The sequence below is a fragment of the Oncorhynchus mykiss genome, chromosome 2 (assembly GCF_013265735.2).
Source record: "Oncorhynchus mykiss isolate Arlee chromosome 2, USDA_OmykA_1.1, whole genome shotgun sequence".
NCBI classification, from domain to species: domain Eukaryota; kingdom Metazoa; phylum Chordata; class Actinopteri; order Salmoniformes; family Salmonidae; genus Oncorhynchus; species Oncorhynchus mykiss.
In genome coordinates this window covers 70,293,784-70,321,383 of record NC_048566.1, presented here as the reverse complement: position 1 = coordinate 70,321,383, position 27,600 = coordinate 70,293,784, and the positions used below count along the sequence as shown (strand labels likewise).

Genomic DNA, 27,600 nt, shown 5'->3' with positions numbered 1-27,600 from the left:
TGGTGCTCCATGGGATGTTCAAAGTTTAAGATATTTTTTTTATAACCCAACCATGATCTGTACTTCTCCACAACTTTGTCCCTGACCTGTATGGAGAGCTCCTTGGTCTTCATGGTGCTGCTTTCTTGGTGGTGCCCCTTGCTTAGTGGTGTTGCAGACTCTGGTGCCTTTCAGAACATGTGACAGATCATGTGACACTTAGATTGCACACAGGTGCACTTTATTTAACAAATTATGTAACTTATGTAACTTCTGAAGGTAATTGGTTGCACCAGATCTTATTTAAGAGCTTCATAGCAAAGGGGGTGAATACACATGCAAGCACCACTTTTCCATTGTCATTTTTTGGAATATTTTGAAACAAGTTATGTTTTCATTTCACTTCACCAATTTGGACTATTTTGTGTGTGTCCATTACATGAAATCCAAATAAAAATCTATTTAAATTACAGGTTGTAATGCAACAAAATGCCAAGGGGGTGAATACTTTTGCAAGGCACTGTATGTAGCGTTTTGCAACAAAACCAATTGTAATACACATCTAAAATCTATGAATAAAAAATCTGAGGACAGTAGTATTGTACAAACATATAAAGTTATCCATAGAGATGATATGTGTGTACGAAATGAATACACTACACAGATGAGGAGCTGCCAATCTGAACGTGCAGCTAGAAATATATGCAACTCCTTTTTAGTACAGAAAAAAAATATGAGTGACTTATTGATACAGTCTGTTTGTACATGTCGTCTATGAGTTCCTCCCTGCCCTTCACTCTGGTCATGTCTATAGGCTAGGCAACAGCAGCAGAAAAGACAGACATGAGGGGAGCAATAAGAAGGAGGCAGGACCTGGACAGTGGGCGTTTGCTTTAAGAGACTCCTGGCTAATCTCTTCCTGGTTGGACGGGCTCAGGGCATCAGCGTTGGCAGCTGGTTGGTCACGACTGGAGCACATGTAATACAGGTTTCCAGAAAACTGCATCTTCTTGGACTCCTGTCGCAAAGACTCCCAAACAGCAGAAGCCTCATCTGGACACCAGGCCATCGCCACATTTGCACAGTCATGAAACTCATCCCAGGACCTGTAGGGGGTGGAACAGAGATGGTCACATACAGTGCCTTTGGAAATTATCCAGACCCATTGACTTTTTTTACAGCCTTATTCTAAAATGTATTAAATAAACAATTTTCCTCATCAAAAAAACTAAACAAACATCAATACCTTATTTACATAAGTATTCAGACCCTTTGCTATGAGACTCGAAATTGAGCTCAGGTGCATCCTGTTTCCATTGATCATCCTTGAGATGTTTCTACAACTTGATTAGGGAAAGAGAAAGGGGTATACCTAGTCAGTTGTACAACTGAATGCCTTCAACTGAAATGCGTCTTCTGCATTTAACCCAATCCCTCTGAATCAGAGAGGTGCGGGGGGCTGCCTTAATCGACATCCACATCTTTGGCGCCCGGATTGAGTCCACCTGTGGTAAATTCAATTGATTGGACATGATTTGGAAGGTGCACACCTGTCTATACAAGGTCCCATAGTTTACAGTGCATGTCAGAGCAAAAACCAAGCCCTGAGATCGATGGAATTGTCTGTAGAGCTCTGAGAGTATTGTGTCGAGGCACAGTTCCTCTGTGGAGATGGGAGAACCTTCCAGAAGGACAACCATCTCTACAGCGCTCCACCAATCAGGCCTTTATGGTAGAGTGGCCAGATGGAAGCCACTCCTCAGTAAAAGGCACATGACAGCCCTCTTGGAGATTGCCAAAAGGCACCTAAAGACTTGCAGACTGTGAGGAACAAGATTCTCTGGTCTAGTGAAAACAAGATTGAACTCTTTGGCCTGAATGCCAAGTGTCACTTCTAGAGGAAACCTGGCACCATCCCTATGGTGAAACATGGTGGTGGCAGCATCATTCTGTGGGGATGTTTTTAATCGGCAGGGACTGAGAGACTAGTCAGGATCGAGGGAAAGATGAACGGAGCAAAGTACAGAAAGATCCTTGATGAAAACCTGCTCCAGTGCGCTCAGGATCTCAGACAGGGGTGAAGGTTCACCTTCCAAATGGACAACGACCCTAAGCACACAGCCAAGACAACACAGGAGTGGCTTCGGGACAAGTCTCTGAATGTCCTTGAGTGCCCAGCCAGAGCCTGGACTTGAACCTGATCGAACATCTGTGAAGAAACCTGAAAATAGCTGTGCAGCATTGCTCCCCATCCAACCTGACAGAACATGAGAGGATATGCAGAGAAGAATGGGAGAAACTACCCAAATACAGGTGTACCAAGCTTGTACACCCTAGGGCCTCGAGGCTGTAATCGCTGCCAAAGGTGCTTCAACAAGGTAAAGGGTGTGAATACTTATGTAAATGTGATATTTCTGTTTTTTTCTCATTTCTAAAAACCTGCTTTTTCTTTGTCATTATGGGGTATTGTGTGTGGACGGGAAGAGTTGGAACAACACCACTCATAAACATCTTATATTCACATTCCTTGTGTACAAGTGCAGAAAGGCTAAACTTGCACTGTATTTGGATATGGGCCCATGGTCTTAAATCAACCCTTAAATAGCACATCTGTTGGGGGCTTAGGGCATCTGTTTATCGTACACACAGGAGACCTTGAGGGGAATGGGTGAAACAAAGAGGAAGCAAAATGCAGCCTTGCAAAGTCCCAGAGTCACATGTGCAGTAGAAAACAGCAGAGTAACAGCAGGTGAAGGGCAGCTTGTTAGCAATATCTGCCTGCAGTCTATTTTCTGATTAAAATAATAAAGGATTGCTGAGGTGTTAGATTAAACACTTGATCTGAAACATACACTGCATGCTAATGCATAAACAAACCAAGCTCACGGCCCAGGAAACAAGGACATTACCTGTACCTAGTAACATCAGATTTTCCTTAATTTTTATTCTATACTCAAGGTAAACTCTCCTAGCATTCCATAGAGAATACTGACAGTGGTGCAGCCTTGGCCTAGATGCAAATCTGAGACTTTTATCCAGTAGGGAAAATATTGCCTTTCTACTAACTGCCTTTCCCTAACAGATTTGACCACATTCCTAGGAAGAGTGTGTGTGTGTGTGTGTGTGTGTGTGTGTGTGTGTGTGTGTGTGTGTGTGTGTGTGTGTGTGTGTGTGTGTGTGTGTGTGTGTGTGTGTGTGTGTGTGTGTGTGTGTGTGTGTGTGTGTGTGTGGATGCGTGCAATTATGCGTGTGTGTGTGTGTGTGTGTGTGTGTGCGTGCGTGCGTGCGTGCGCGTGCGTGTGTGCAGAGGTATGTAAGTTTACTGAATGGCAGGATTAGTGACTTAATTGGTACCTTAAGGAATGTGACCAAAATAATAACATAATTGTAATGACCACTATATATACCTGAAGACAGCATGTGTGTCTCCAGCTCCTCAATAGTGAACAACAACTCCCGACAGGACCTTCCTACATTGATGCAATGTTTTCTGGGAATGGGTTGATCTTGATGGGGTGATGCATCTTTCAGGGGGGTCATACCCTAGCTCAACAACAACCATTTAAAATGGCTACTACAATTATTCAAATCCAGATTAAATAGCAAATGCAGTTGAGAACCCTTAGGACTTTAGGACTATGCGGACGCCTGGGAGCTGGAGGGAAGGCTGTTTATGGCTGGCTGGCTTTATGGAGCGCTTGTTGATGCAACTGTAGGGAACAGCGCGACATTTTCTCGAAACAGTGCTGAGGTAAAGATGGCTGTACTTTGGCTAGGTAATTGCGGTTTGACTTGATATGAAACTGAACTAGAGTGTAACCCTGGTGCTGAATTAGTGCGTAGCAGCTAATGTGTTTGTAGAATGTTAAGTCCCTAATTGACTGAGGTGAATGAAGCTACAGCATCAAGTTGATCATGTCTGGAGTCAAATTTAGCTTGTTTTTGATGTTCCCCAAATTGCATTTTAGAGTGTTTTAATATGTAGAAATTAAGTAAATGAGTTTCGATTTTAGAAAAATTCCTTGACATAATGTTAAGATGGATTACAGACGCATGTATAAATAGAATGGAAGACAGAGATGGATAAAGAGAGACCCTCAATATTTAATTAGGCACTCCAATATGCCTCAAGCAAATGGGAAGTGCTGTCAGGATGTTAGAGAGAGCTGGGGTATAACCATGGAGAAGAAAGAGAGAGCTGGGGTATAACCATGGAGAAGAAAGAGAGAGCTGGGGTATAACCATGGAGAAGAAAGAGAGAGCTGGGGTATAACCATGGAGAAGAGAGAGAGAGCTGGGGTATAACCATGGAGAAGAGAGAGAGAGATGGGGTATAACCATGGAGAAGAGAGAGAGAGAGCTGGGGTATAACCATGGAGAAGAAAGAGAGAGCTGGGGTATAACCATGGAGAAGAGAGAGAGAGCTGGGGTATAACCATGGAGAAGAAAGAGAGAGCTGGGGTATAACCATGGAGAAGAGAGAGAGAGCTGGGGTATAACCATGGAGAAGAGAGAGAGAGCTGGGGTATAACCACGGAGAAGAAAGAGAGAGCTGGGGTATAACCATGGAGAAGAGAGAGAGAGCTGGGGTATAACCATGGAGAAGAGAGAGAGAGAGCTGGGGTATAACCATGGAGAAGAGAGAGAGAGAGCTGGGGTATAACCATGGATAAGAAAGAGAGAGCTGGGGTATAACCATGGAGAAGAAAGAGAGAGCTGGGGTATAACCATGGAGAAGAGAGAGAGAGCTGGGGTATAACCATGGAGAAGAAAGAGAGAGCTGGGGTATAACCATGGAGAAGAGAGAGAGAGCTGGGGTATAACCATGGAGAAGAAAGAGAGAGCTGGGGTATAACCGTGGAGAATAAAGAGAGAGCTGGGGTATAACCATGGAGAAGAGAGAGAGAGCTGGGGTATAACCATGGAGAAGAAAGAGAGAGCTGGGGTATAACCATGGAGAAGAGAGAGAGAGCTGGGGTATAACCATGGAGAAGAAAGAGAGAGCTGGGGTATAACCATGGAGAAGAAAGAGAGAGCTGGGGTATAACCATGGAGAAGAAAGAGAGAGCTGGGGTATAACCATGGAGAAGAAAGAGAGAGCTGGGGTATAACCATGGAGAAGAAAGAGAGAGCTGGGGTATAACCATGGAGAAGAAAGAGAGAGCTGGGGTATAACCATGGAGAAGAAAGAGAGAGCTGGGGTATAACCATGGAGAAGAAAGAGAGAGCTGGGGTATAACCATGGAGAAGAAAGAGAGAGCTGGGGTATAACCATGGAGAATAAAGAGAGAGCTGGGGTATAACCATGGAGAAGAGAGAGAGAGCTGGGGTATAACCATGGAGAAGAGAGAGAGAGAGCTGGGGTATAACCATGGAGAAGAGAGAGAGAGAGCTGGGGTATAACCATGGAGAAGAAAGAGAGAGCTGGGGTATAACCATGGAGAAGAAAGAGAGAGCTGGGGTATAACCATGGAGAAGAAAGAGAGAGCTGGGGTATAACCATGGAGAAGAAAGAGAGAGCTGGGGTATAACCATGGAGAAGAAAGAGAGAGCTGGGGTATAACCATGGAGAATAAAGAGAGAGCTGGGGTATAACCATGGAGAAGAGAGAGAGAGCTGGGGTATAACCATGGAGAAGAGAGAGAGAGAGCTGGGGTATAACCATGGAGAAGAAAGAGAGAGCTGGGGTATAACCATGGAGAAGAAAGAGAGAGCTGGGGTATAACCATGGAGAAGAGAGAGAGAGCTGGGGTATAACCATGGAGAAGAAAGAGAGAGCTGGGGTATAACCATGGAGAAGAAAGAGAGAGCTGGGGTATAACCATGGAGAAGAAAGAGAGAGCTGGGGTATAACCATGGAGAAGAAAGAGAGAGCTGGGGTATAACCATGGAGAAGAAAGAGAGAGCTGGGGTATAACCATGGAGAAGAGAGAGAGAGCTGGGGTATAACCATGGAGAAGAAAGAGAGAGCTGGGGTATAACCATGGAGAAGAAAGAGAGAGCTGGGGTATAACCATGGAGAAGAGAGAGAGAGCTGGGGTATAACCATGGAGAAGAGAGAGAGAGCTGGGGTATAACCATGGAGAAGAGAGAGCTGGGGTATAACCATGGAGAAGAAAGAGAAAGCGATGGAGATATGGAAATAGAGGTAAAGATCTGGTGAAGCCCATTGTTCAATGGTAATTCAATTATAGGTCACAGTGTTATGTCAATTTCTCATTTCAGAGTGTGTGTGTGTCTATAAATAACATATAGATGAGGGGATTTGTATCTACTGTAAGTTCATAACCATTGGTCTTGGTTCATCTGTCAGTGACTGTAGGGCTATAATGTGTGTGTGTGTGTGTGTGGGGGGGGGGTGCTTACTTGCAGATGGTGTGTATCTCCTGTGTGTCCTCATCTTTCTGGGCACTGTCGGTCAGGCTGTCTCCCAGAGCCATCAGACACTGAGCGAAGCCCTTATAGATGGAGTGACACCTCCTGGTGGAGGCAGCAGAGCTGGGACAGGGGCCGACGACTGGACGGAGACACAGAAACATACAGTATACCATCAGCACTCACATTGGGGAGAAATGAGCATCCGGAGAGTTCAATATTGCCAAGCACAGGACTTCTGAGTGTTTTTTGTAAACGTGTTTGGTTACTTTAAACAAGTGGCAACAAAGCTCTGTCTTGTACAAGGCTTGACAAACCTTGGATCCTCTATAGCTGGATCCTCCATATGTATACTACATGACCAAAAGTATGTGGACACCTGCTCGTCGAACATCTCATTACAAAATCATGGGCATTAATATGGAGTTGGTCCACCCTTTTCTGTTATAAGTCTCCACTCTTCTGGGAAGGCTTTCCACTAGATGTTGGAACATTGCGGGGACTTGCTTCCATTCAACCACAAGAGTATTAGTGAGGGCAGGAACGTTGGGCGATGAGGCCTGACTCGCAGTTCATCCCAAAGGTGTTCGATGGGGTTAAGGTCAGGGCTCTGTGCAGGCCAGTCAAATTGTCCACACCGATCTCGCAAACCATTTCTGGATGGACCTCGCTTTGTTCACATGGGCATTGATATGCTGAAACAGGGAAGGGCCTTCCCAAAAACTGTTGCTACAAAGTTGGAAGCACAGAACTGTCTAAAATGTAATTTTATGTTGTAGCGTTAAGATTTCCCTTCAGTGGAACTAAGGGGCCTACCCCGAACCATGAAAAATAGCCCCAGACCATTATTCCTCCTTCACCAAACTTTACAGTTGGCACTATGCATTGGGGCAGGTAGCGTTCTCCTGCCAAACTCAGATTCCTCCGTCGGATTGACAGATGGTAAAGCATGATTCATCACTCCAGAGAAGACGTTTCCACTGCTCCAGAGTCCAGTCTTGCTTTAACCCACTCTAGCTGACGCTTGGCATGGCGCATGGTGATCTTAGGCTTGTGTGTTGCTGCTAGGCCATGGAAACCACTTTCATTAAGCTCCCGACGAACAGTTATTGTGCTGACGTTGCTTCCAGTGGCAGTTTGGAACTCGGCAGTGTGTTGCAAACGAAGACAGATGATTTTTACACGCTACGCACGTCCGCACTCGGTTGTCCCGTTCTGTGAGCTTGTGGCCTACCACTTCACGGCTGAGCCGTTGTTGCTCCAAGACGTTTCCACTTCACAATTTTAGCACTTACAGTTGACCGGGGCAGCTAAAGCAGGGCAGAAATTTGACAAACTGACTAGTTGCCACATTGGAAGGCACTGAGCTCTTCAGTGAGGCCATTCTATCACCAATGTTTGTCTATGGAAATTGCATGGCTGTGTGCTCGATTTATACATCTGTCAGCAACAGGTGTGGCTGAAATAGCCGAATCCACTAATTTGAAGGGGTGTCCACATACTTTTGAATATATAGTGTATCTATAGCTGTACATCTTCAGCTCTCCTGGCATTGAGAGACATGGTTATGTTCCTTTGTCAGCCTGTTTCAGATAGAGTACTTAAGTCCTTGAAATCAGCATGGTTTTACACAATCCAAACTAATTGAATCTGAACAGCATGCTGCACTGTGCCAACAACCAACCTTGAAGGTGCACACTCCAGAAAGTCCATGTGTGAAAAATAAGTTTGGAAGGAAAGTGGCCCTGAAGCATGTCAGAGGGGTACAGGCTGTAGTGTGAGTGACCCAGATACAACTTAATTTCAAGATTGCATTTAGGCTACATATGAATCATTTTAATGTGAAGCAACTAGTGCCTGTAAGCCGTGTGAATATATATATTTTTTTAAGTGAGTCATGAACCCACTCAATAACCCCAAACTGCTCCTTTTCAGACCTCCATCTCTCCATCCCCTCTCTCCTCCCATGCTACTCCCTCCCACTGTAATCCAACCATTTAAAGGCGAACCCTCAAAGAAGCTAACGGGACAAAGTGAGGTAAAACTGAGGATGGTAATTGGGTTAGACAGCAGATCACCGGGGCCTGTATCCACAAAGCGACTCAGAGTAGGAGTGCTGATCTAGGACCAAGTCCCAACCTGTCTATATAATCTTATTCATTATGATCTAAAAGGTTAAACTGATCTTAGATCAGCACTCCTACTCTGAGAGGCTTTGTGGACACAGGCCCAGAATTCTCTTCTGGTCCCCTGGGAAGAACATGATTAATATTTAATAATTATGACTTTTCCGGCCTCCTTCTTTTCCTGTTGATTTCGGGCCATGTTTGGCAGTGGGGGTCTAAAGATTATTGGTTTCACTCATCCTCATCAGAATTTTATGAAGACTGAGAGAGAGCAGAGAGATAGACAAATGATTGCATCCCACTGCTGGCTTGCTTCTGAAGCTAAGCAGAGTTGGTCCTGGTCAGTCCCTGAATGGGAGACCAGATGCTGTTGGAGGGCCAGTAGGAGGCAGTCTTTCCTCTGGTCTAAAAAATATCCCAATGCCCCAGGGCAGTGATTGGGGACACTGCCCTGTGTAGGGTGCTGTCTTTCGGATGGGACATTAAATGGGTGTCCTGTATCTCTGAGGTCTTTAAAGATCCCATGGCACTTATCGTAAGAGTAACCCTGGTGTCCTGGCTAAATTCCCAAGCTGTCCCTCATACCATCATGGTCACCTAATCATCCCCCGCTTACAATTGGCTCATTCATCCCCCTCCTCTCCCCTGTAACTATTCCCCAGGTTGTTTCTGTAAATGAGAACATGTTCTCAGTCAACTAACCTGGTAAAATAATGGTTAAAATTAAATTGAGCGAAGAGAGATAGGGACAGTATAAAGAACTAGAGGGAAGAGGAAATTAACTAATGCACTGTCTATTGAGCAAGTTAAAACAAAGTCTATGTTTTTCGGAAAAACACCACAGTTGTCCAGCCCAGTGGTTCCTCATATAAGCACGTTGCTACTTTCCCCAATAGAAATGTGTCTTAATTGAACTCCAGCATCATGCTATATCCCAGCACCATCCCGTGTCCCAGCCAGGTCTGGTTCAATATGCATCCTATACAGGGCAGCAGATACTGTAGGTTGCTTTTGAGCCTAAATGTAAATATTTGATAGCATGACAGAGCCTGGGGGAATGCACAGAGCATTCCTATAAAAAAGCAGGAAGTCTCAAGTCAGACAGACATGACTGATGAAGAAACCACAGACTTAACTGATGTAGTTGTTTCAGCCTAAAAGAACATTACATTACTTTTCTATCCATTCTGGTGTATTTTCATCACACTGGTTTTGCATTGATCATTTACCAAACTCCCCCCTCTCCATCAATAAAGATTGATGAAGATATGCACATCTAGCTACACGTTCGTTGAAGGTTAGGAATCTAAGTTAAAGTGCAGATATCGATATTAAAAGGATAGAGGGAAAAGTTCCTATCAGTTCTATATGTCAGGCATCACAGCCATACTATCTCTAGCACTACGTACAGTATAGACAACTGGATGCCAAAGGCACTGTATCATTTGTTTTCCTGTCATTACAGCAATGTTCCAGCAGGCTTGTTACTGGAGTTTCTTTGACTCACAGTGCTACTGCACATCAGAACTACCACAGTGGAGCCTTTGCTTCATTGTATTGACCTCCCTCTTCCACTTGAAGCCTCAGTAATGAACTGGCCTGTAAACCAGGGTAAATCGCTTATTTTTGTTTTTACCGTTATTTAACTAGGCAAGTCAGTTAAGAACAAATTGTTATTTACAATGACGGCCTTCCCCAGTCGTTGTAGCTGCATGCTATGAGAGTGGAGCATAGAGATCAAGGGGAGCTGTTGGAAGGATTCAGCAAAAGACTCACCAGTCAGAGCTGCTTAAAACACTGCTGCTTATTCGTATTACTGCTCCTGATAATCCTCACATAATTGCTGGTCACTACCCAAATGAGAGAGTTAATGGTCCCGGGGGAGTTTGTAAGACTTTCGGGAAACACAATATCTATAATCTGTCCTGCTTTATAATACAGAGTAAAAATGAAACAGAGCAGCATAATGAGTTGAACTATACTGTACCAACATAATGTTTTGCATATGTTGTCTAACATGTGCTCCCTTAAAACATCAATGTAGCAGGAGATGTTTTGAAGTTTGGAGGAAATACACACATGAAAAACAGAACAAAGTTGTATTTATAAAGGTCCATTCTGCATCCCTCCATATATTATTAACCTCTGGAAGCATAAAAACAGAATAGGCAAGAGAAAAATAAACAGTGCCCTGTAATAAGTGGGTCTAGACTAGGTACCCCAGCCGTCGGTACCCCAACAGTGGGTCTGTTGGGTCTAGACTAGGTACCCCAGCCGTCGGTACCCCAACAGTGGGTCTGTTGGGTCTAGACTAGGTACCCCAGCCGTCGGGCGTACGCCAAATAAAAATGTGCTAGATTTTTATTTCACATTTTCAAACAGTCCATTTATATTTTCCAACGCGGCTTACATTTGGGTGAGGTTTCTTTCTCTCCTGAGTAGCCTCGTTTCACTGCCAAAAATAAAGTTAAACCATCTAGTGTTCAGCGAAACAACAACACAATGTCAAATACAGGTAGCCTAGTCAAATAATTAACATCCAATCACATTAGATGGTTTAATTAAGACGACTTAAGAGTAGTAACATGTATAAACGCAACAGATACCATTAATAAGAAGGGGCTAGAAGCGTCTTATATGGTGAGCTACCGAATGGCTTGGACAGGCAATCCCCATTCTATTGTGGAGGACTTAATTCTTCCTGCTGCTGCAGATATGGCTGTGACAATGCTGGGGGAAAAGGCAAAAAAAATTATACAGACAATGTCTCAATCAAACAACACCGTTTCACGATGCATCAGTGACATAGCAGGAGATGTTTTGAAACAATTACTGCTTTGCATAGAAGCCAGTAAATTCTGTGCGTTACAGCTGGAGTCAACAGACAGACTGGCACAGCTCCTGGTATATGTCCGTTATGTTTATGGGTGGTCAATTAAGGAAGACATCCTCTTCTGCAAACCACTGGAAGTTTTGTGTGCAAATGAACGCAAGCTTACGGACAATGTCAAATGTGATATAGCGAAGCATCTGAGTGAGTTGTGTGCAAAATTACGCAGATACTTTCCCGAAACGGACGACACAAACAACTGGAATTGTTATCCCTTTCATGCCCTGCCTCCAGTCCACTTACTGATATCTGAACAAGAGAGCCTCATCAAAATTGCAATAAGTGGTTCTGTGAAAATTCTATTTAATCAGAAGCTACTGCCAGATTTCTGGATTGGGCTGCGCTCAGAGTTTCCTCCCTTGGCAAGTTGTGCTGTTAAGACACTGATGCCCTTTGCAACCACGTACCTATGTGAGAGTGGATTCTTGGACCTCACTAGCATGAAAACTAAATACAAGCATAGGCTGTGTGTTGAAAATGATTTAAGAATGAGACTCTCTCCAATACAACCCAACATTGCAGAGTTGTGTGCATCATTTAATAAAGCACACCCTTCTCATTAACCTGTTATTCACAATTTTCGATGAACAAATAAGGTTTTATATGTAAGATGACGAAATAAAGAGCAAAATGATTGATTATGATTATATTATTACTTGTGCCCTGGTCCTATTAGAGCTCTTTGTCATTTCCCATGAGCCGGGTCGTGACAAAAACTCACACTCATTCTTATGTTTAATACATGTATCGTATAGTGTGTGTGTGTGGCAGGCTTACAGTGATGGCAAAAACAATATTTGAGAGTACTAGAGGGGATACGCAGCTGGTGGTTGAATGTTTGAAGGGGTACGGGACTATAAAAAGTTTGCGAACCACTGGTCTAGGCGACCCACCCGGCAGACTGACGGGCTGAGTCTTTCTCGGTACATGTACATCTCTATTCGTGAATATGCAGCTGTTGCCAGGCGCAGTGCTGAACTAGCTGAATTGGTGCTGATGTCTGCTGCACAAGTGCTGCAGGCCATTCTTTCTCATGTCAATTTCTGAATGATGCCCTTCTGATGATCCCATACACAAAATGTTTTGACACCTTTCTAAATAAAACAAAACTTAGAGTTCAGAACCATTTAGGTGTACATTATGATCTCATTTAATTTTACTTCCTACCGCTGGTTGTTTACTGTGTTTATGTAGAAAGTGAGGAAATGCCTGAAGAAAACACTACGAATCTCAGTGGCCTCTTCGCCGATGCAGGTTATCTGTTGTTTATTTTAGCTTCCCCAAAAAAGGTGTTTAATCAAACTGCCTTGTGTATCCTCCTTGCTCGCACACACTTTATCAGTTCTGCCCACAAATGTTCTATAGGATTGAGGTCAGGGCTTTGGGATGGCCACTCCAATACCTTGACTTTGTTGTCCTTAAGCTATTTTGCCACAACTTTGGAAGTTTGCTTGGGGTCATTATCCATTTGGAAGACGCATTTGCGACCAAGCTTTAACTTGAGATGTCTTGAGATGTTGTTCAATATATCCACATCATTTTCCATCCTCATGGTGCCATCTATTTTGTGAAGTGCACCAGTCCCTCCTGCAGCAGGCACCCCCACAACATGATGCTGCCACCCCCGTGCTTCACGGTTGGGATGGTGATCTTCGGCTTGCAAGCATCCCCCTTTTTCCTCCAAACATAACGATGTTCATTATGGCCAAACAGTTCTGTTTTTGTTTCATCAGACCAGAGGACATTTTTTCAAAAAGTACAATCTTTGTCCCCATGTGCAGTTGCAAACCGTAGTCTGGCTTTTTGTTGGCGGTTTTGGAACAGTGGCTTCTTCCTTGCTGAGCGGCCATTCAGGTTATGTCGATATTGGACTCGTTTTACTGTTGATATAGATACTTTTGTACCCGTTTCCTCTAGCATCTTCACAAGGTCCTTAGCTGTTGTTCTGGGATTGATTTGCACTTTTCGCAAATCAATCGCAGTACGTTCATCTCTAGGAGACAGAATGCGTCTCCTTCCTGAGCGGTATGACAGCTGCGTGGTCCCTTGGTGTTTATACTTGCGTACTATTGTTTGTATAGATGAACAGGGTACCTTCAGGTGTTTGAAAATTGCTCCCAAGGATGAACCAGACTTGTGGAGGTCTACAAAAAATATTCTGAGGTCTTGGCTGATTTCTATTTGATTTTCCCATGATGTCAAGCAAAGAGGCACTGAGTTTGAAGGTAGGCCTTGAAATACATCCACAGGTACACCTCCAATTAACTCAAATGATGTCAATTAGCCTATCAGAAGCTTCTAAAGCCATGACATAATTTTCTGAAATTTTACAAGCTGTTTAAAGGCAGTCAACTTAGTGTATGTAAACTTCTGACCTACTGGAATTTAGATACAGTGAAATAATCTGTCTGTAAATAATTATTGGAAAAATTACTTGTGTCATGCACAAAGTAGATGTCCTAACCGACTTGCCAAAACTATAGTTTGTTATCAAGAAATGTATTTGTGGAGTGGTTGAGAAATGAGTTTTAATGACTCCAACCTAAGTGTATGCAAACTTCCAACTTCAACTGTAGTTAAAAAAAAATAGTCTCCACACACTTTTTTGTTAATCTGTTAGGGCTCTTGCTCTGCCAGTGACATTGTATACAGGAGAATCAGTGTAGTAAACAACAGCCCTCGAAAACAATGATTTGTGTTGAAGTAGCCTCTGCCAAGTCCCCAACAACTGGATGTTCCGGTATTCAGGGGAAATGGAAAGAGCCTGTGAAGCGACTTCCGCTTTTGGACGTTAACAAGGCGACGCTCCATATTGCTAACTCCTCCTCCACATTTACTGGATTGGTTGAACAGAAGGGTTGTTTTCTTATCGCCAAGATCAGTATGTAGGGGATCTAGTTTCAGGCGTTTCTTTTACACCTGCTACGTTAGTGTTGCAGTGATGTACTCGATGCTGTATTCGAGGGAAGCGTTCAAGGCTGTTGCGAGAAGCGGCTTTGAGGCCATGTTTGTTGTAGTGTGGGCAAGGGATAGGGTATGGCCTACCAAATTTAAAGGTATGTGCTTTTAACCTTTTTCTAAAATGTTTTATGAGATTGGAGAACATATTAGGAGGGATCTTAGACCATTCATATTGGGCTATTTTGCTTCCACTGGTCCTGTGGCCTTTGTTAAGGTCAACGGCATCCTGAACTTTATCAAGTACCAGGATATTTTAGACAAAAACCTGGTTGCCTCTGCCAGGAAACTGACACTTGGCCACAAGTGGATCTTCCAGCAAGACAATAAGCCCAAGCACACATCAAAATCCACAAAGAAATGGTTAATTGACCACAAAATGAACCCCATTGAAAACCTGTGGTTTGAATTAAACTGGGCAGTCCAAAAGAGCAGACGAAGGACATCAAGGATCTGGAAACATTCTGAATGGAGGAATAGTGTAAGAACCCTCGCAAAGTGTTCTCCAATCTCAATTTTTGGAGCATATAAAATAGCTCAGTATTTGTATCATTTATTTTATACATTATTTTTTACTAATCTTTATTGAGGGTGCCAATAATTACGGACCTGACTATTTAATTCAGAGTGAGATGTACATTACACTGGCCCGGGTGTTTTCTAACGTCGGCTCCACACACATCCACTGGGAAGACAACTCCATCCAATACAAGGTGCTCTAGAGACAGGAACCATTAGCCAAGTTATTAGACTGATATATCCACCACATCATTAGTACCACCCTCACAGGGACAGGAATTTGAACAGAAGTCCTCCTTCTTCATCTGTGGGTTGCGCTCAGAGGTATGTGGCGCACTGTCTAAATAGACTCCATTGTGTCTCTGATTAGTAGTAGCTCAGTGTTTTGTTGTCTGAGCAAATATTCAGCATGTCACTGTCTGAGCAGCAAAGCCAAAGATTTTTGTCTGACCAGGTAACTGCTGTCGCACTCTCTGACACTGAGTAGGTGGAAGGCTGGGGAGGTTTACTATGGCACTATGGTAACTCCATCATTAAGGGCAACAGCCAGGCTAATGAACCTGCTAGTGACAGCATTGCGTGCGAGAGGTATAGAGGGACTGAATTCCCACTGCAACCTCCATGCTGGGCACAATAAGAAAGAGTGTGAGAAAGACGAAGAGAGCGAGAGAGGGAGAGTAGGCTATGCATTGGATCGGCATTAAAAATAACCCCTGATAATTAGCTCAACCGGACTAACTCCAGTTTCCAAATGAATGATTAACCTCTCAAATTTTTCCATTTGGACCTCAGTTCCCATCACAGGGGAGAGGAGGGAAAATAATACAATCCTACATCCACAGAAAATACATTTTCCCATAGAGGACAATAGTGATGCAGAAAGGAGCGAGACGGAAATGTGGAGAGAGAGATTACATAAATACCACTGCGCTCCAGAAAGACAAAGGTTTGGTAACATAATTTGTCTATTCTGAAGCATTTTGAGAAAGGAGAGGTGGAGCAACTTGGTGTAGTCTTGGTTCAACTGTAATCTGTTCTAATGAGGGTTGAAGCCAAGCAGGTCACACTGAAATGAGTGGATTACTGCTGCTACTGCCGACAATCATGTTCATTAGGACCACCAGCGCTACTGCTGTGCAAGTTGTCCTGTAGGTGTATGAAAATAATTGGACAAAATGCAGACCTAGGAAGACTGCATGAGGCAAATTATCTGCCTGTTGGTTAGTACAGATAGAGAGTGAAAGGGAGAGAGAGAGAGGGAGGGGGGAAGAGAGAGTATAAGAAATAGGCTTTACTCAGAGAGCATCCTTTCACATCAATGTAAGGAAAAAGCCTTCTCAGACGTTAAATCCAGTCCAGCTCCTTAAGCCTTTCTGTCTCTTGAACGCTCTTCCTGCCTTTCCCTCTCTCTCTAAAGATCTGATAAATCTGTAGGAAAAAAACACTTGCCAAGTAACTATTTCTTTGGCTCAGAAGAGCTAAAAGGATACACAAATTGCTTGAAGGGCACTGACGAAGAGAGATCTTTAATGTGCAAGCTTCTTTCATATTCCTTCTTTAGCACGCTGTTTAATAAACACAGACACACACACACACACATTAAGAAAATGAACACAACACATGGACACACAGAAACACCACACACACTCACTCTATATCTCATCCAAGTCCATGCCCCATGGGAGTGTTGTTGCCTGTGGAGGGTGGAGGGAGCTGTGGCTCGCTGTATCCCCCTCTTCTCCCGTCCCTTCCCCTCAGCAGAGTCTGAGCGCTGAGCTGAGCGCTACCTTTGATAACAGGCAGATGTGACATAGCTGCTCTAATAACCCTCACTAAAACAGACAAGAAGAAGACATAGAAGCCAATGAGATGGGACTGCCTTTTGAATACGATCAGTGTGGTGTCTAACGTGAGACGGTTAAGATATAAGGGCTCGATAATTCAGTCTGACAAAAATAAAATCTACTCAGCTACACACAAAAAGGTCCGAAAATAGGCTGTGAAAGAGGCACGAGAATCCCATCTGTCATACAATGTGTCATAATTGAAGTTGATAGACCACAGAGCTGTATCAAACTAACAGATGTCATACAGTACATGGTCAGATTCATAACAGTAAAATAGAGAGTACGTGAAGCCCTATGTAAGAGCAAAACTAGACTCAAAATAACTGTTGAAGTTAAAAGATGATTTCTATCTGTGATAGAAAAGGTGTTAATAATGGAAACTTGTGTAGCAACCGCCTTCTGGCTTGACACAAATTGATAACATTGGACTTTGGTGAGTATGCATCTCTTGCACTTCATTTCAACTTGATCCATTAGGTTACATAAGGGCATGTGCCCTCAAAGAAAACAGTTTGAAGGATAAAGCTAACTCATGATTCGCTCTCCTTTGCTCCAAGCCCTCCCTTTTCCTTTCCCTGTTACACTTTCTGCTCTACAAACACCAATATCTACTTTTTCTGAAAGTTAGTCAAATAATTGTAACATTAATGTAGCATCACACGGCTGAGCCCTGACCCTGCAACCTGAGAACATTCCTATAACATCATTGGGACATTACTAAAAAGCCCTTAGGCACTCAACCATCAGAGGTAAAGTTATATCTGTCTACTTTGACCATGATGTAGTGTTGTTGAGTGCAGAAACAGTGCAGAAACTGTCAGGCTACCTCAATTCAGCATCATTCCTTCCACAGCCCCATAATTTGCATCAGGAAGAAATGTTGGTTGGTCCTCTGCATAACGATAAGTATGTTGCAATAGAAGAGTTTCATCCCTACGGAGAAATCATGAGTAATTAAAAGCTATCTCTGTTTATTTCTGGATCTTGTGTGTGGTTGAAGGGGTGGGATGCAAGTAGGCTAAATGGGACACATTCTACACTCAGTATGGGACTTTAAAAGTGTGATATGTCCCCTACTATCCTCCTTAAAACTGAGCAATGGAATGAAATTCAGGATGATTCATCAGGCCAACTGCTTCATGCTTTAACATCAGATCTAATGGGCCATTATTTATATTAAATACATTTAATCAATGTTAGATACATTTAAGGAATTTAAAGACATCATGATGAGATATAACCAGGAATTCTGCGTGTGACTAACAAAAAAAAGCCAGATGGAAAAGTGGTGAAACTGCTTAAATCCTTCAGGACTGCCGCATGTAGCTGCATTTTTCCTTGGGATGCAGCATTAAAAAACATGAAGAACCCAATATTTTTCCAATTATCTCTGAAAGATCATGCTAATTTAGTATTTTTGATCTGTTCTTTCAAATCTAGAAATAATTGGCTAGATTTTACATTTTTACAACTGCAGAATACGCAAATATCCTCCTCCAAAAATAATAATTGTAATTTATATGAAAACATTATGTAAGATAATAATCATACAGAGTTAAGCAGATACTGTACGCAGATGCTTTAACATTGTGTGATTTTACACAAAATATATTACATAATAACTGACAAGGGATTTCCAAAGTGCTTTCGATGTCAATGCACTTATACTGAATGGTTTCCTAGTCTCTCATTACAATCACCTACCATCCTTACCATGGATCACTTAAACTGCATAATACATGTGTGTGTAATGTACAGTGCCTTGCGAAAGTATTCGGCCCCCTTGAACTTTGCGACCTTTTGCCACATTTCAGGCTTCAAACATAAAGATATAAAACTGTATTTTTTTGTGGAGAATCAACAACAAGTGGGACACAATCATGAAGTGGAACGACATTTATTTGATATTTCAAACTTTTTTAACAAATCAAAAACTGAAAAATTGGGCGTGCAAAATTATTCAGCCCCCTTAAGTTAATACTTTGTAGCGCCACCTTTTGCTGCGATTACAGCCGTAAGTCGCTTGGGGTATGTCTCTATCAGTTTTGCACATCGAGAGACTGAAATTTTTTCCCATTCCTCCTTGCAAAACAGCTCGAGCTCAGTGAGGTTGGATGGAGAGCATTTGTGAACAGCAGTTTTCAGTTCTTTCCACAGATTCTCGATTGGATTCAGGTCTGAACTTTGACTTGGCCATTCTAACACCTGGATATGTTTATTTTTGAACCATTCCATTGTAGATTGTGCTTTATATTTTGGATCATTGTCTTGTTGGAAGACAAATCTCCGTCCCAGTCTCAAGTCTTTTGCAGACTCCATCAGGTTTTCTTCCAGAATGGTCCTGTATTTGGCTCCATCCATCTTCCCATCAATTTTAACCATCTTCCCTGTCCCTGCTGAAGAAAAGCAGGCCCAAACCATGATGCTGCCACCACCATGTTTGACAGTGGGGATGGTGTGTTCAGGGTGATGAGCTGTGTTGCTTTTACGCCAAACATAACGTTTTGCATTGTTGCCAAAAAGTTCCATTTTGGTTTCATCTGACCAGAGCACCTTCTTCCACATGTTTGGTGTGTCTCCCAGGTGGCTTGTGGCAAACTTTAAACAACACTTTTTATGGATATCTTTAAGAAATGGCTTTCTTCTTGCCACTCTTCCATAAAGGCCAGATTTGTGCAATATACGACTGATTGTTGTCCTATGGACAGAGTCTCCCACCTCAGCTGTAGATCTCTGCAGTTCATCCAGAGTGATCATGGGCCTCTTGGCTGCATCTCTGATCAGTCTTCTCCTTGTATGAGCTGAAATTTTAGAGGGACGGCCAGGTCTTGGTAGATTTGCAGTGGTCTGATACTCCTTCCATTTCAATATTATCGCTTGCACAGTGCTCCTTGGGATGTTTAAAGCTTGGGACATCTTTTTGTATCCAAATCCGGCTTTAAACTTCTTCACAACAGTATCTCGGACCTGCCTGGTGTGTTCCTTGTTCTTCATGATGCTCTCTGCGCTTTTAAAGGACCTCTGAGACTATCACAGTGCAGGTGCATTTATACGGAGACTTGATTACACACAGGTGGATTGTATTTATCATCATTAGTCATTTAGGTCAACATTGGATCATTCAGAGATCCTCACTGAAGTTATGGAGAGAGTTTGCTGCACTGAAAGTAAAGGGGCTGAATAATTTTGCACGCCCAATTTTTCAGTTTTTGATTTGTTAAAAAAGTTTAAAACATCCAATAAATGTCGTTCCACTTCATGATTGTGTCCCACTTGTTGTTGATTCTTCACAAAAAAATACAGTTTTATATCTTTATGTTTGAAGCCTGAAATGTGGCAAAAGGTCGCAAAGTTCAAGGGGGCCGAATACTTTCGCAAGGCACTGTATGTGTTCACCTAGGTCATATCTTATGGTTGGGGCACAACGGAATAATCAAGATTACTTATGGGACAGGTGCACTAATTAAAACTGTATGAAGAAGACATAAGTTGCTCTTATACCTACACTACCGTTCAAAAGTTTGGGGTCACTTCAGAATGTCCTTGTTTTCCATGAAAACATACATGAAATGAGCTGCAAAATGAATAAGAAAAATTGTCAAGACGTTGACAAGGTTATGAATAATGATGTTTTATTTAAATAATAATTTTGTCCTTTAAACTCCATTTGCAGCAATTTCAGCCTTGCAGACCTTTGGCATTCTAGTTGTCAATTCCTGAAGCACCTCCCACAAGTTGGATTGGCTTGATGGGCACTTCTTACGTACCATACGGTAAAGCTGCTCCCACAACAGCTCAATAGGGTTGAGATCCGGTGACTGTGCTGGCCACTCCATTATATACAGAATACCAGCTGATTGCTTCTTCCCTAAATAGTTCTTGCATAGTTTGGAGCTGTGCTTTCGGTCATTGTCCGGTCGTAGGAGTGAATTGGCTCCTATTAAGTGCCGTCCACTGGGTATGGCATGGCGTTTCAAAATGGAGTGATAGCCTTCCTTCTTCAAGAACCCTTTTACCCTGTATAGATCTCCCACTTTACCACCACCAAAGCACCCCCAGACCATCACATTGCCTCCACCATGTTTGACAGATGGCATCAAGCACCCCTCCAGCATCTTTTCATTTTTCTGCATTTCACGAATGTTCTTCTTTTTGATCCGAACACCTCAAACTTAGATTCATCTGTCCATAACACTTTTTTCTAATCTTCCTCTGTCTAGTGTCTGTTTTGCCCATCTTAATCTTTTATATTTTATTGGCCAGTCTGAGATATGGCTTTTTCTTTGCAACTCTGCATAGAAGGCCAGCATCCCGGAGTTGCCTCTTCACTGTTGACATTGAGACTGGTGTTTTACGGGAACTATTTATTGAAGCTGCCAGTTGGGAACTTGTGAGGCATCTGTTTCTCAAACTAGACACTAATGTACTTGTCCTCTTGCTCAGTTGTGCACCGGAGCCTCCCATTCCTCTTTCTATTCTGGTTAGAGACAGTTTGCGCTGTTCTGTGAAGGGAATAGTACACAGTGTTGTACGAGATCTTCAGTTTCTTAGCAATTTCTCACATGGAATAGCCTTCATTTCTCAGAACAAGAATAGACTGACGAGTTTCTGAAGAAAGGTCTTTGTTTCTGGCCATTTTGAGCCTGTAATCAAACCCACAAATGCTGATGCTCCAGATACTCAACTAGTCTAAAAAAGGCCAGTTTTATTGCTTCTTTAATCAGAACAACAGTTTTCAGCTGTGCTAACCTTTTAAAATGATAAACTTGGATTAGCTAACACAATATGCATTGGAACACAGGAGTGATGGTTGCTGATAATGGGCCTCTGTACGCGTATGTAGATATTCCATAAAAAAATCTGTAGTTTCATTTACAACATTAACAATGCCTACACTGTATTTCTGATCAATTTGATGTCATTTTAATAGACAAAAAAAAATTGCTTTTCTTTCAAAAACATGGACATTTCTAAGTGACCCCAAACTTTTGAACGGTAGTGTGGGCATATTAAAAGTACCTATTCTACTTATGTAATTACAAATCTGCTCTCAAATATATTGTTTTGCAATTGCTAAAGTACTGTAACAACATTTTAATATTAGTGTTGTTACATGCAGTGTTACTACACAGATAAGAGAGTTCCATGGTGGACTCCCTATTCACCCAAGGGGGCCAAGAGGTAAGTACACAGGTAAGAGCAACTTACTGTAAAAGATTACCTAAGATAAATATTGGAAACAAGAACATGAGTGGATGGATCCACAAAAAGAAAAAACCATGAAGCTTCAACTAGCTCTCACAGTCTCACGTCAGAATTAGACGTTCATCCATGTTTCTCACAGTGGCGGAAAAAGTACCCAATTGTTATACATGAGTAAAAGTAAAGATACCTTAATAGAAAATGACTCAAGCAAAAGTGAAAGTCACCCAGTAAAATACTACTTGAGTAAAAGTATTTGAGTAAAAGTATTTGGTTTAAAATTTACTTAAGTATCAAAAGTAAATGTAATCGCTAAAATATACTTAAGTATCAAAAGTATAAATAATTTCAAATTCCTTATATTAAGCAAACCAGACGGCATGATTTTCTTTTCTTTTTTATTTACGTATAGCCAGGGGCACACTTCAACACTCAGACATCATTTACAAACTAAGCATTTGTGTTTAGTGAGTCTGCCAAATCAGAGGCATTAGGGATGACCAGGAATTATCTCTTGATAAGTGTGTGAATTAGACAATTTTCCTGTCCTGCTATGCATTCAAAATGTAACTAGTACTTTTGGGTGTCAGGGAAAATTTAAGGAGAAAAAGGTACATTCATTTCTTTAGGAATGTGGTGAAGTAAAAGTTGCCAATAATATAAGTAGTAAAGTAAAGTACAGATACCCAAAAAACGACTTAAGAGGTACTTTAAAGTATTTTTACTTAAGTACTTTCCACCACTGGTTTCTCAAACATTAAATTTCGAAGTTGTTGCAAACGTCAAATTTTGAAGTGTTTAAGGTTACGTTTAGGCATTAAGAGTTAAGGTTTGGGATAGGCTTAAAACAAAAATCTAAAAAATAATATTGCTGGATTCAAACTTGCAACCAATGGAATCAGAGGCAAATTCCTACTCGAAGGTAACAGCGCTCACTGTTGCCCCTAGTGGATGGTTACCACATCGTCTTCCAACATCCTCAGACATGGGTGAATGTCGAATAATGACTTGTATCAAGGGTGACCTGGCTGGAATCAAAGGCTGCAGGCACATTGCTTTGATCCACACGGCTAAAGAAATGGTTACATATCCTCTGTGAGTACACTGCCAGCATTCCTTGTTTCCTGTATCCCATACTGTTGAAACTGAGACAACTGAAGGGGCCAGAGAGATTATCTCTGAACAAGAGTGATGAGTTGATTCTACATGGCGTTAGCCAGCTGACCTCATCTTTACATTATTTAACTTAAAAGCTTGTTAAGAGAACTCACAACGGAGCTTGAATTAAAGATGAATATCGAAAAACTGTTTACTTAGCGACTGTTATGTAAAGCGATAAAGAAAGTGAGGGAGAACACTCAGATCTATGCATTTAATGAACTTCACCTGAGCAACTAACATGTCTAGTGCCCCTAAGACTGAAAGTTCTGGCTGGGTTTGCCAAGGCCTCCCAACCACCGTGTACCAGGCTAGCCAGCCCAGCTCAGAGGCACTATGACAAGTGGAGGCTCCAAGGCACACAGAGGTGCCAACAACCTGGCTGATTATGCCAGCCCAGTTCTATGGGGCAGGGAATACCTGCAACAGTTTCCATCTCCTTTCTCCCTGTGCTGTGTTCATGAAGCACAGGGTTCTGTTGTGTTCACGCATCTAACTCTCGCTGTTTAGAGTAGTCTTGAACTGCAGAAGATTGTATAGGGAAATCTAATACATTTCAATAAAAATGCTATTTGCAGATGGAGTATTCATGCAGATATTTAGAGTAAAAATGAACTGACTTCCTGGAAGTTGTTAAGCACATGTTGACAGAATGGAAGTTTTGACACAAAGCAAAGCACTCAGTGAGACAGTGACAGAACAATCTGACACTCCGATAAGAGCCTTTCCCCATGCTGTTCATTCTATGACTACTCTTTCTCTCTGTGTTCTTAGTACTGGTCCAGGACCATGGTAGGCCATTCTCCATCTGACTAATAAATGAGCTTCCTGTGCACATTGATCCCTCTCCCCCTCATATGGAGAGTAAGTGAGAGGCTCATTGTAATGGACACAAGCGCACTGACCCTCTCTGGGAGTTAATTTGTTTTTATTGACTAGAACACCTGAGTTTCCAGTTGTAACTTATCAGGGTTAGCACAGGCTTCAACAGAGCTGAAGCTCCATGCTCACTCCACTCAACAACAGATGGGAACAGGGGGACGATTACATCACTGTTCAGCCCTAGTGTCCACTGCACACACTCTATCTGACCTTTGCTCGGCCTTTACTCCTTGTTCTCTTCTCTATGACCTGACCTCTGAAGCTACCCTATAACTGTTCATCTCAGCCAAAAGTATAGCATTGTTATGAAAACAGATGGGAAGAGATACCTGACTATCTATGCCCATACCTCAGAGTTACAGTACGCAACCCCCCCCCCCCCCCCCCCCCCCCCCCCCCCTCCCCTCCTATGAGAGCATCTGCTGCCTACACAGAACAAAGCACCAGGGACATAAGTTGCAGCAAGCTTGGGCACATTGGGAGCCAATGGAGTTCTCTTCTTCCTCAATAGCCATCCAAGCGCACAACACATCAAGTCACTGACACAAAGTCACAGCTGAATCACACACGACTCATTAGTGCTAGAGGAAACAAGATCCTGTAACTCCTTAAAACAGAAGTATAAAAGTTGGTCTACCTATGAATATTAATTCTCAGCCTTGGCTGAGGGTGGAGTGTCATGGGGTGTCATGCATGGCTGCGGTTTCATTTCACAGCGTTTGTTTAGGGACTCCACGCCACTCCTAAGTCTGTGCTGAAGAGAGGAGACAGGGAGAGGGTGAGGGGAGGAGGTAATTATTGGGACAAGGCTGATGTGAAGTTGAAAGCTTAGAGGGGCTGTGTCTGATTAATCATATGCACAATTCAGGTGGAGAAATTAAATTCCTCTCCATGCCTCCCTGTATGCTCCTTAATTACTAAACTCTTCAGCAACCGAATCAGAAGCTTCATTTACAAACAAAGGATTCAGGAGAGGCACTTTATATTGCCTTAATTGTGAGGTGTGTTGATGAGATGACTACAAAGTTGCAGATTATCCATTGAAGTACAGCGAGGATGGGGGATGGTAGATGTACCAGACTGGTGATCTGATGGATATTATATGCAAAGGCTGAATAAAAATGAAGAGGACATGGTTGGTGTGAGAATGTGTGATATGGGTGTGAACCATGAATTATCATGGGGAAATGAAGATCAGTAATGAATAGTCACGAAGAGAGAGGAAAGTGGATGCAATTCTACTAGAGAGCATGAACCTGATTTAATGAGGAAGTAATGTCTGCTTCATATGCTTGTGTACTGCAGTAAAATGCCTTTAGAACACTCTCAAACCACAGAGGCGTAAATTGAGAGAGAATCCTGTTAAATCAAACATTTTTCTCTCAATGGCTGGTCTAACATAGCCTATAGCAGGGTTCCCCAAATCTGTTCAAAAGTATTCCCATGCATAATAGAGACATCATTACAAATCATTTGTAGACTGGAAAAGTGACCATAAAAAGCCCCAACAGATGTATTATTTGACAAAAAATGATTTCAAACGTTGCTTACGTTTGTATATGATCACATCTGTTTAGGCTTCTGTGTTCTGGACCCCTGACCATCCACTCAACTAAAATGTGTCCTGCGCCTGAATCTAGTCATACCTGGCCTATAGTATGCAGGGCGATACACATTCGACGCTATAAAGGTCGACTACTCACGGGACAGATCATATTTTCTCTCTAATATTATGTAGAATGAAGGCTGCCAATACTGAGCGCCAGGGAAAAGTAACATAACATGATAACCTCTTGGGATAATCCTTCCAAAGGTTGTGTGGTGTGTGTGCTTTGTTTTTTTTTTACCAATAGGTTTCACACGAAAATAAGTTAAGGTTGAGGGATGGTTATGATCCGCACTGTCCCGAAAGGAGGACTATTCTGCTTGTGAGCCACACGGGTTCAGATGAGATACCTGTGCTACTTTATGCAGTCTATCAGGGGAAGGCAAATGCGATTCATTCATTTTTCTTTTCGCATTCAATTCCCCAATGGATAGTAGGCTATTACATCAGCCCCTCCTTTGTGAGGAATAAACTGAGGGAATCGAGGTGACTGACGGGTTCAGTTGTCCCGAGAGAGCATACAACTATTTCAGAATGCAGACAATATAATGCGTAGGCTATTATAATAACTAGACAGTGCAAATTTGTTCTTCTAGATTTTGTATTCACTGACGCCACACACGCTGACGCTTCGACTGCGCTTGGGAATGTAGTGTAATAGGCTACCCAAGAACAAAGCGCATGTGAATTCAAATCTATAACAATGGTCGACGACTATTATAATACTATATAAAAAGGACCTTCTATATACAAACTATACAATACGACCAAATGTGGTAAAACGACTAAAAAAGATTGTCAATTGTTTACTTGCCTCATCTCTTTGCAATCATTTAACTCATTCTAAGCTGTAACCTAGTTTTACGTCAGCAACTCTTAATTAGCCATTAAAACATTTATATAATAAAACATTTTGAACTCACGAATTTTGTACCTGGGCACCGAAAAAATATTTTCTGGTGTCCACTTTAGCGCGACTCGTTCCCCTATAATATAGAGGTGCATTTAATAAATCTCACCCAAGAACCCCCACATAGTACGAACAAATTAAATTACTGTTATTTCTATAGGAAAAAAATGATTTCTAAGTGAACACTTACTCAGATGGAGAGCAAGAGGCAAGAAAATACACGCGTAATTCACGAGGGATACCATTCTGCTCAGGCCACTCAATTCAGAAAAAAAGACGCGTCTGAAACAAGTAAAAATCCGCGTCAGAGTGTTACAATCCGTTTGCTGAGCACAGCTACTTTGCTACATAGGTGAGAGCGTTGCTCAGTATCATGTTCATGAGAAGAGCGCCTACTCTTATGTATGCATCTCTATGGTGTATCTAGTGTGCGTGAGGGAGGGCGCATTTGCGCGGAGTAGGGCAGACTCAAAATCTCGTCTCCACCTATCATGACCCATTCGATGGATACCGATATGTAAGGGAGAAAAGTGCTATTTTAACCTCAATGTGGCAATTAACCCATGTTCATCCTCATGGAAAAAACATGCTTGTGTCAAAAAGTTACCATCTTTAGTTTTATGCACCCGCGTCAAACAACTCCTATGTGGAAAGGGGATTCGGCTATTATCTTTACCACAAAATGTAAAAACGTAAATGTGGTGTCGAATAGGCTACATGTGAAATAAAGGGCACTATGCAATGCATTAATCATTTTCTTTTTTTATTCCAAAACGTTTAGGGTAAAAGAAACGAGTAAAATATACAACAATCCAAGCACAGGGAACAAAGCACGATGGAAATGACAAACAATCAAAATGAGTAATACACAAAACATGATTTCAATGTTTTTGAAAACGAGGAAAAAATATTTAGATTGTATAGCGTTTATGTACAAGCTTACTGTTATCAACATTCATGTCTGATTCTTGTTGCTTAACCCTGATCAATATGAAACATAAGTACAACTAAGAGCATGGAAACCATCCTGCTTTTACACTTCAGGTCAAACAACTACTATTCCAGTTACCAGACATGTAACTTAATACAATAAAAGATGGATCATCAACCTCCTCCACCACGGACAGAATCGTCCTCACTCTCAACGT

The 27,600-nt window shown here is 42.2% G+C and overlaps 1 protein-coding gene across 1 annotated transcript; it reads right to left on the bottom strand.

Moving 5' to 3' along the window:
- Positions 1–386: 386 nt before the first annotated feature.
- Positions 387–26,863, bottom strand: LOC110495151 (neuritin). Its single transcript, XM_021570483.2, has 3 exons — positions 26,643–26,863; positions 6,346–6,496; positions 387–1,085 (listed from the first exon to the last, which is right to left on the bottom strand). The coding sequence occupies exons 1-3, from the start codon at positions 26,695–26,697 to the stop codon at positions 788–790; spliced, it is 504 nt and encodes a 167-aa protein (XP_021426158.1). The 5' UTR covers positions 26,698–26,863; the 3' UTR covers positions 387–787.
- Positions 26,864–27,600: the final 737 nt, after the last annotated feature.

Coding starts and splice junctions, on each gene's coding strand:
- LOC110495151 (XM_021570483.2), bottom strand. CDS start 26,697: ATGGTATCCCTCGTGAATTACGCGTGTATTTTCTTGCCTCTTGCTCTC. Junction 6,497..26,642: donor GCCTCTTGCTCTCCATCTGA/GTAAGTGTTCAC, acceptor GTCTCCGTCCAG/TCGTCGGCCCCTGTCCCAGC. Junction 1,086..6,345: donor GAGATACACACCATCTGCAA/GTAAGCACCCCC, acceptor CACCCCCTACAG/GTCCTGGGATGAGTTTCATG.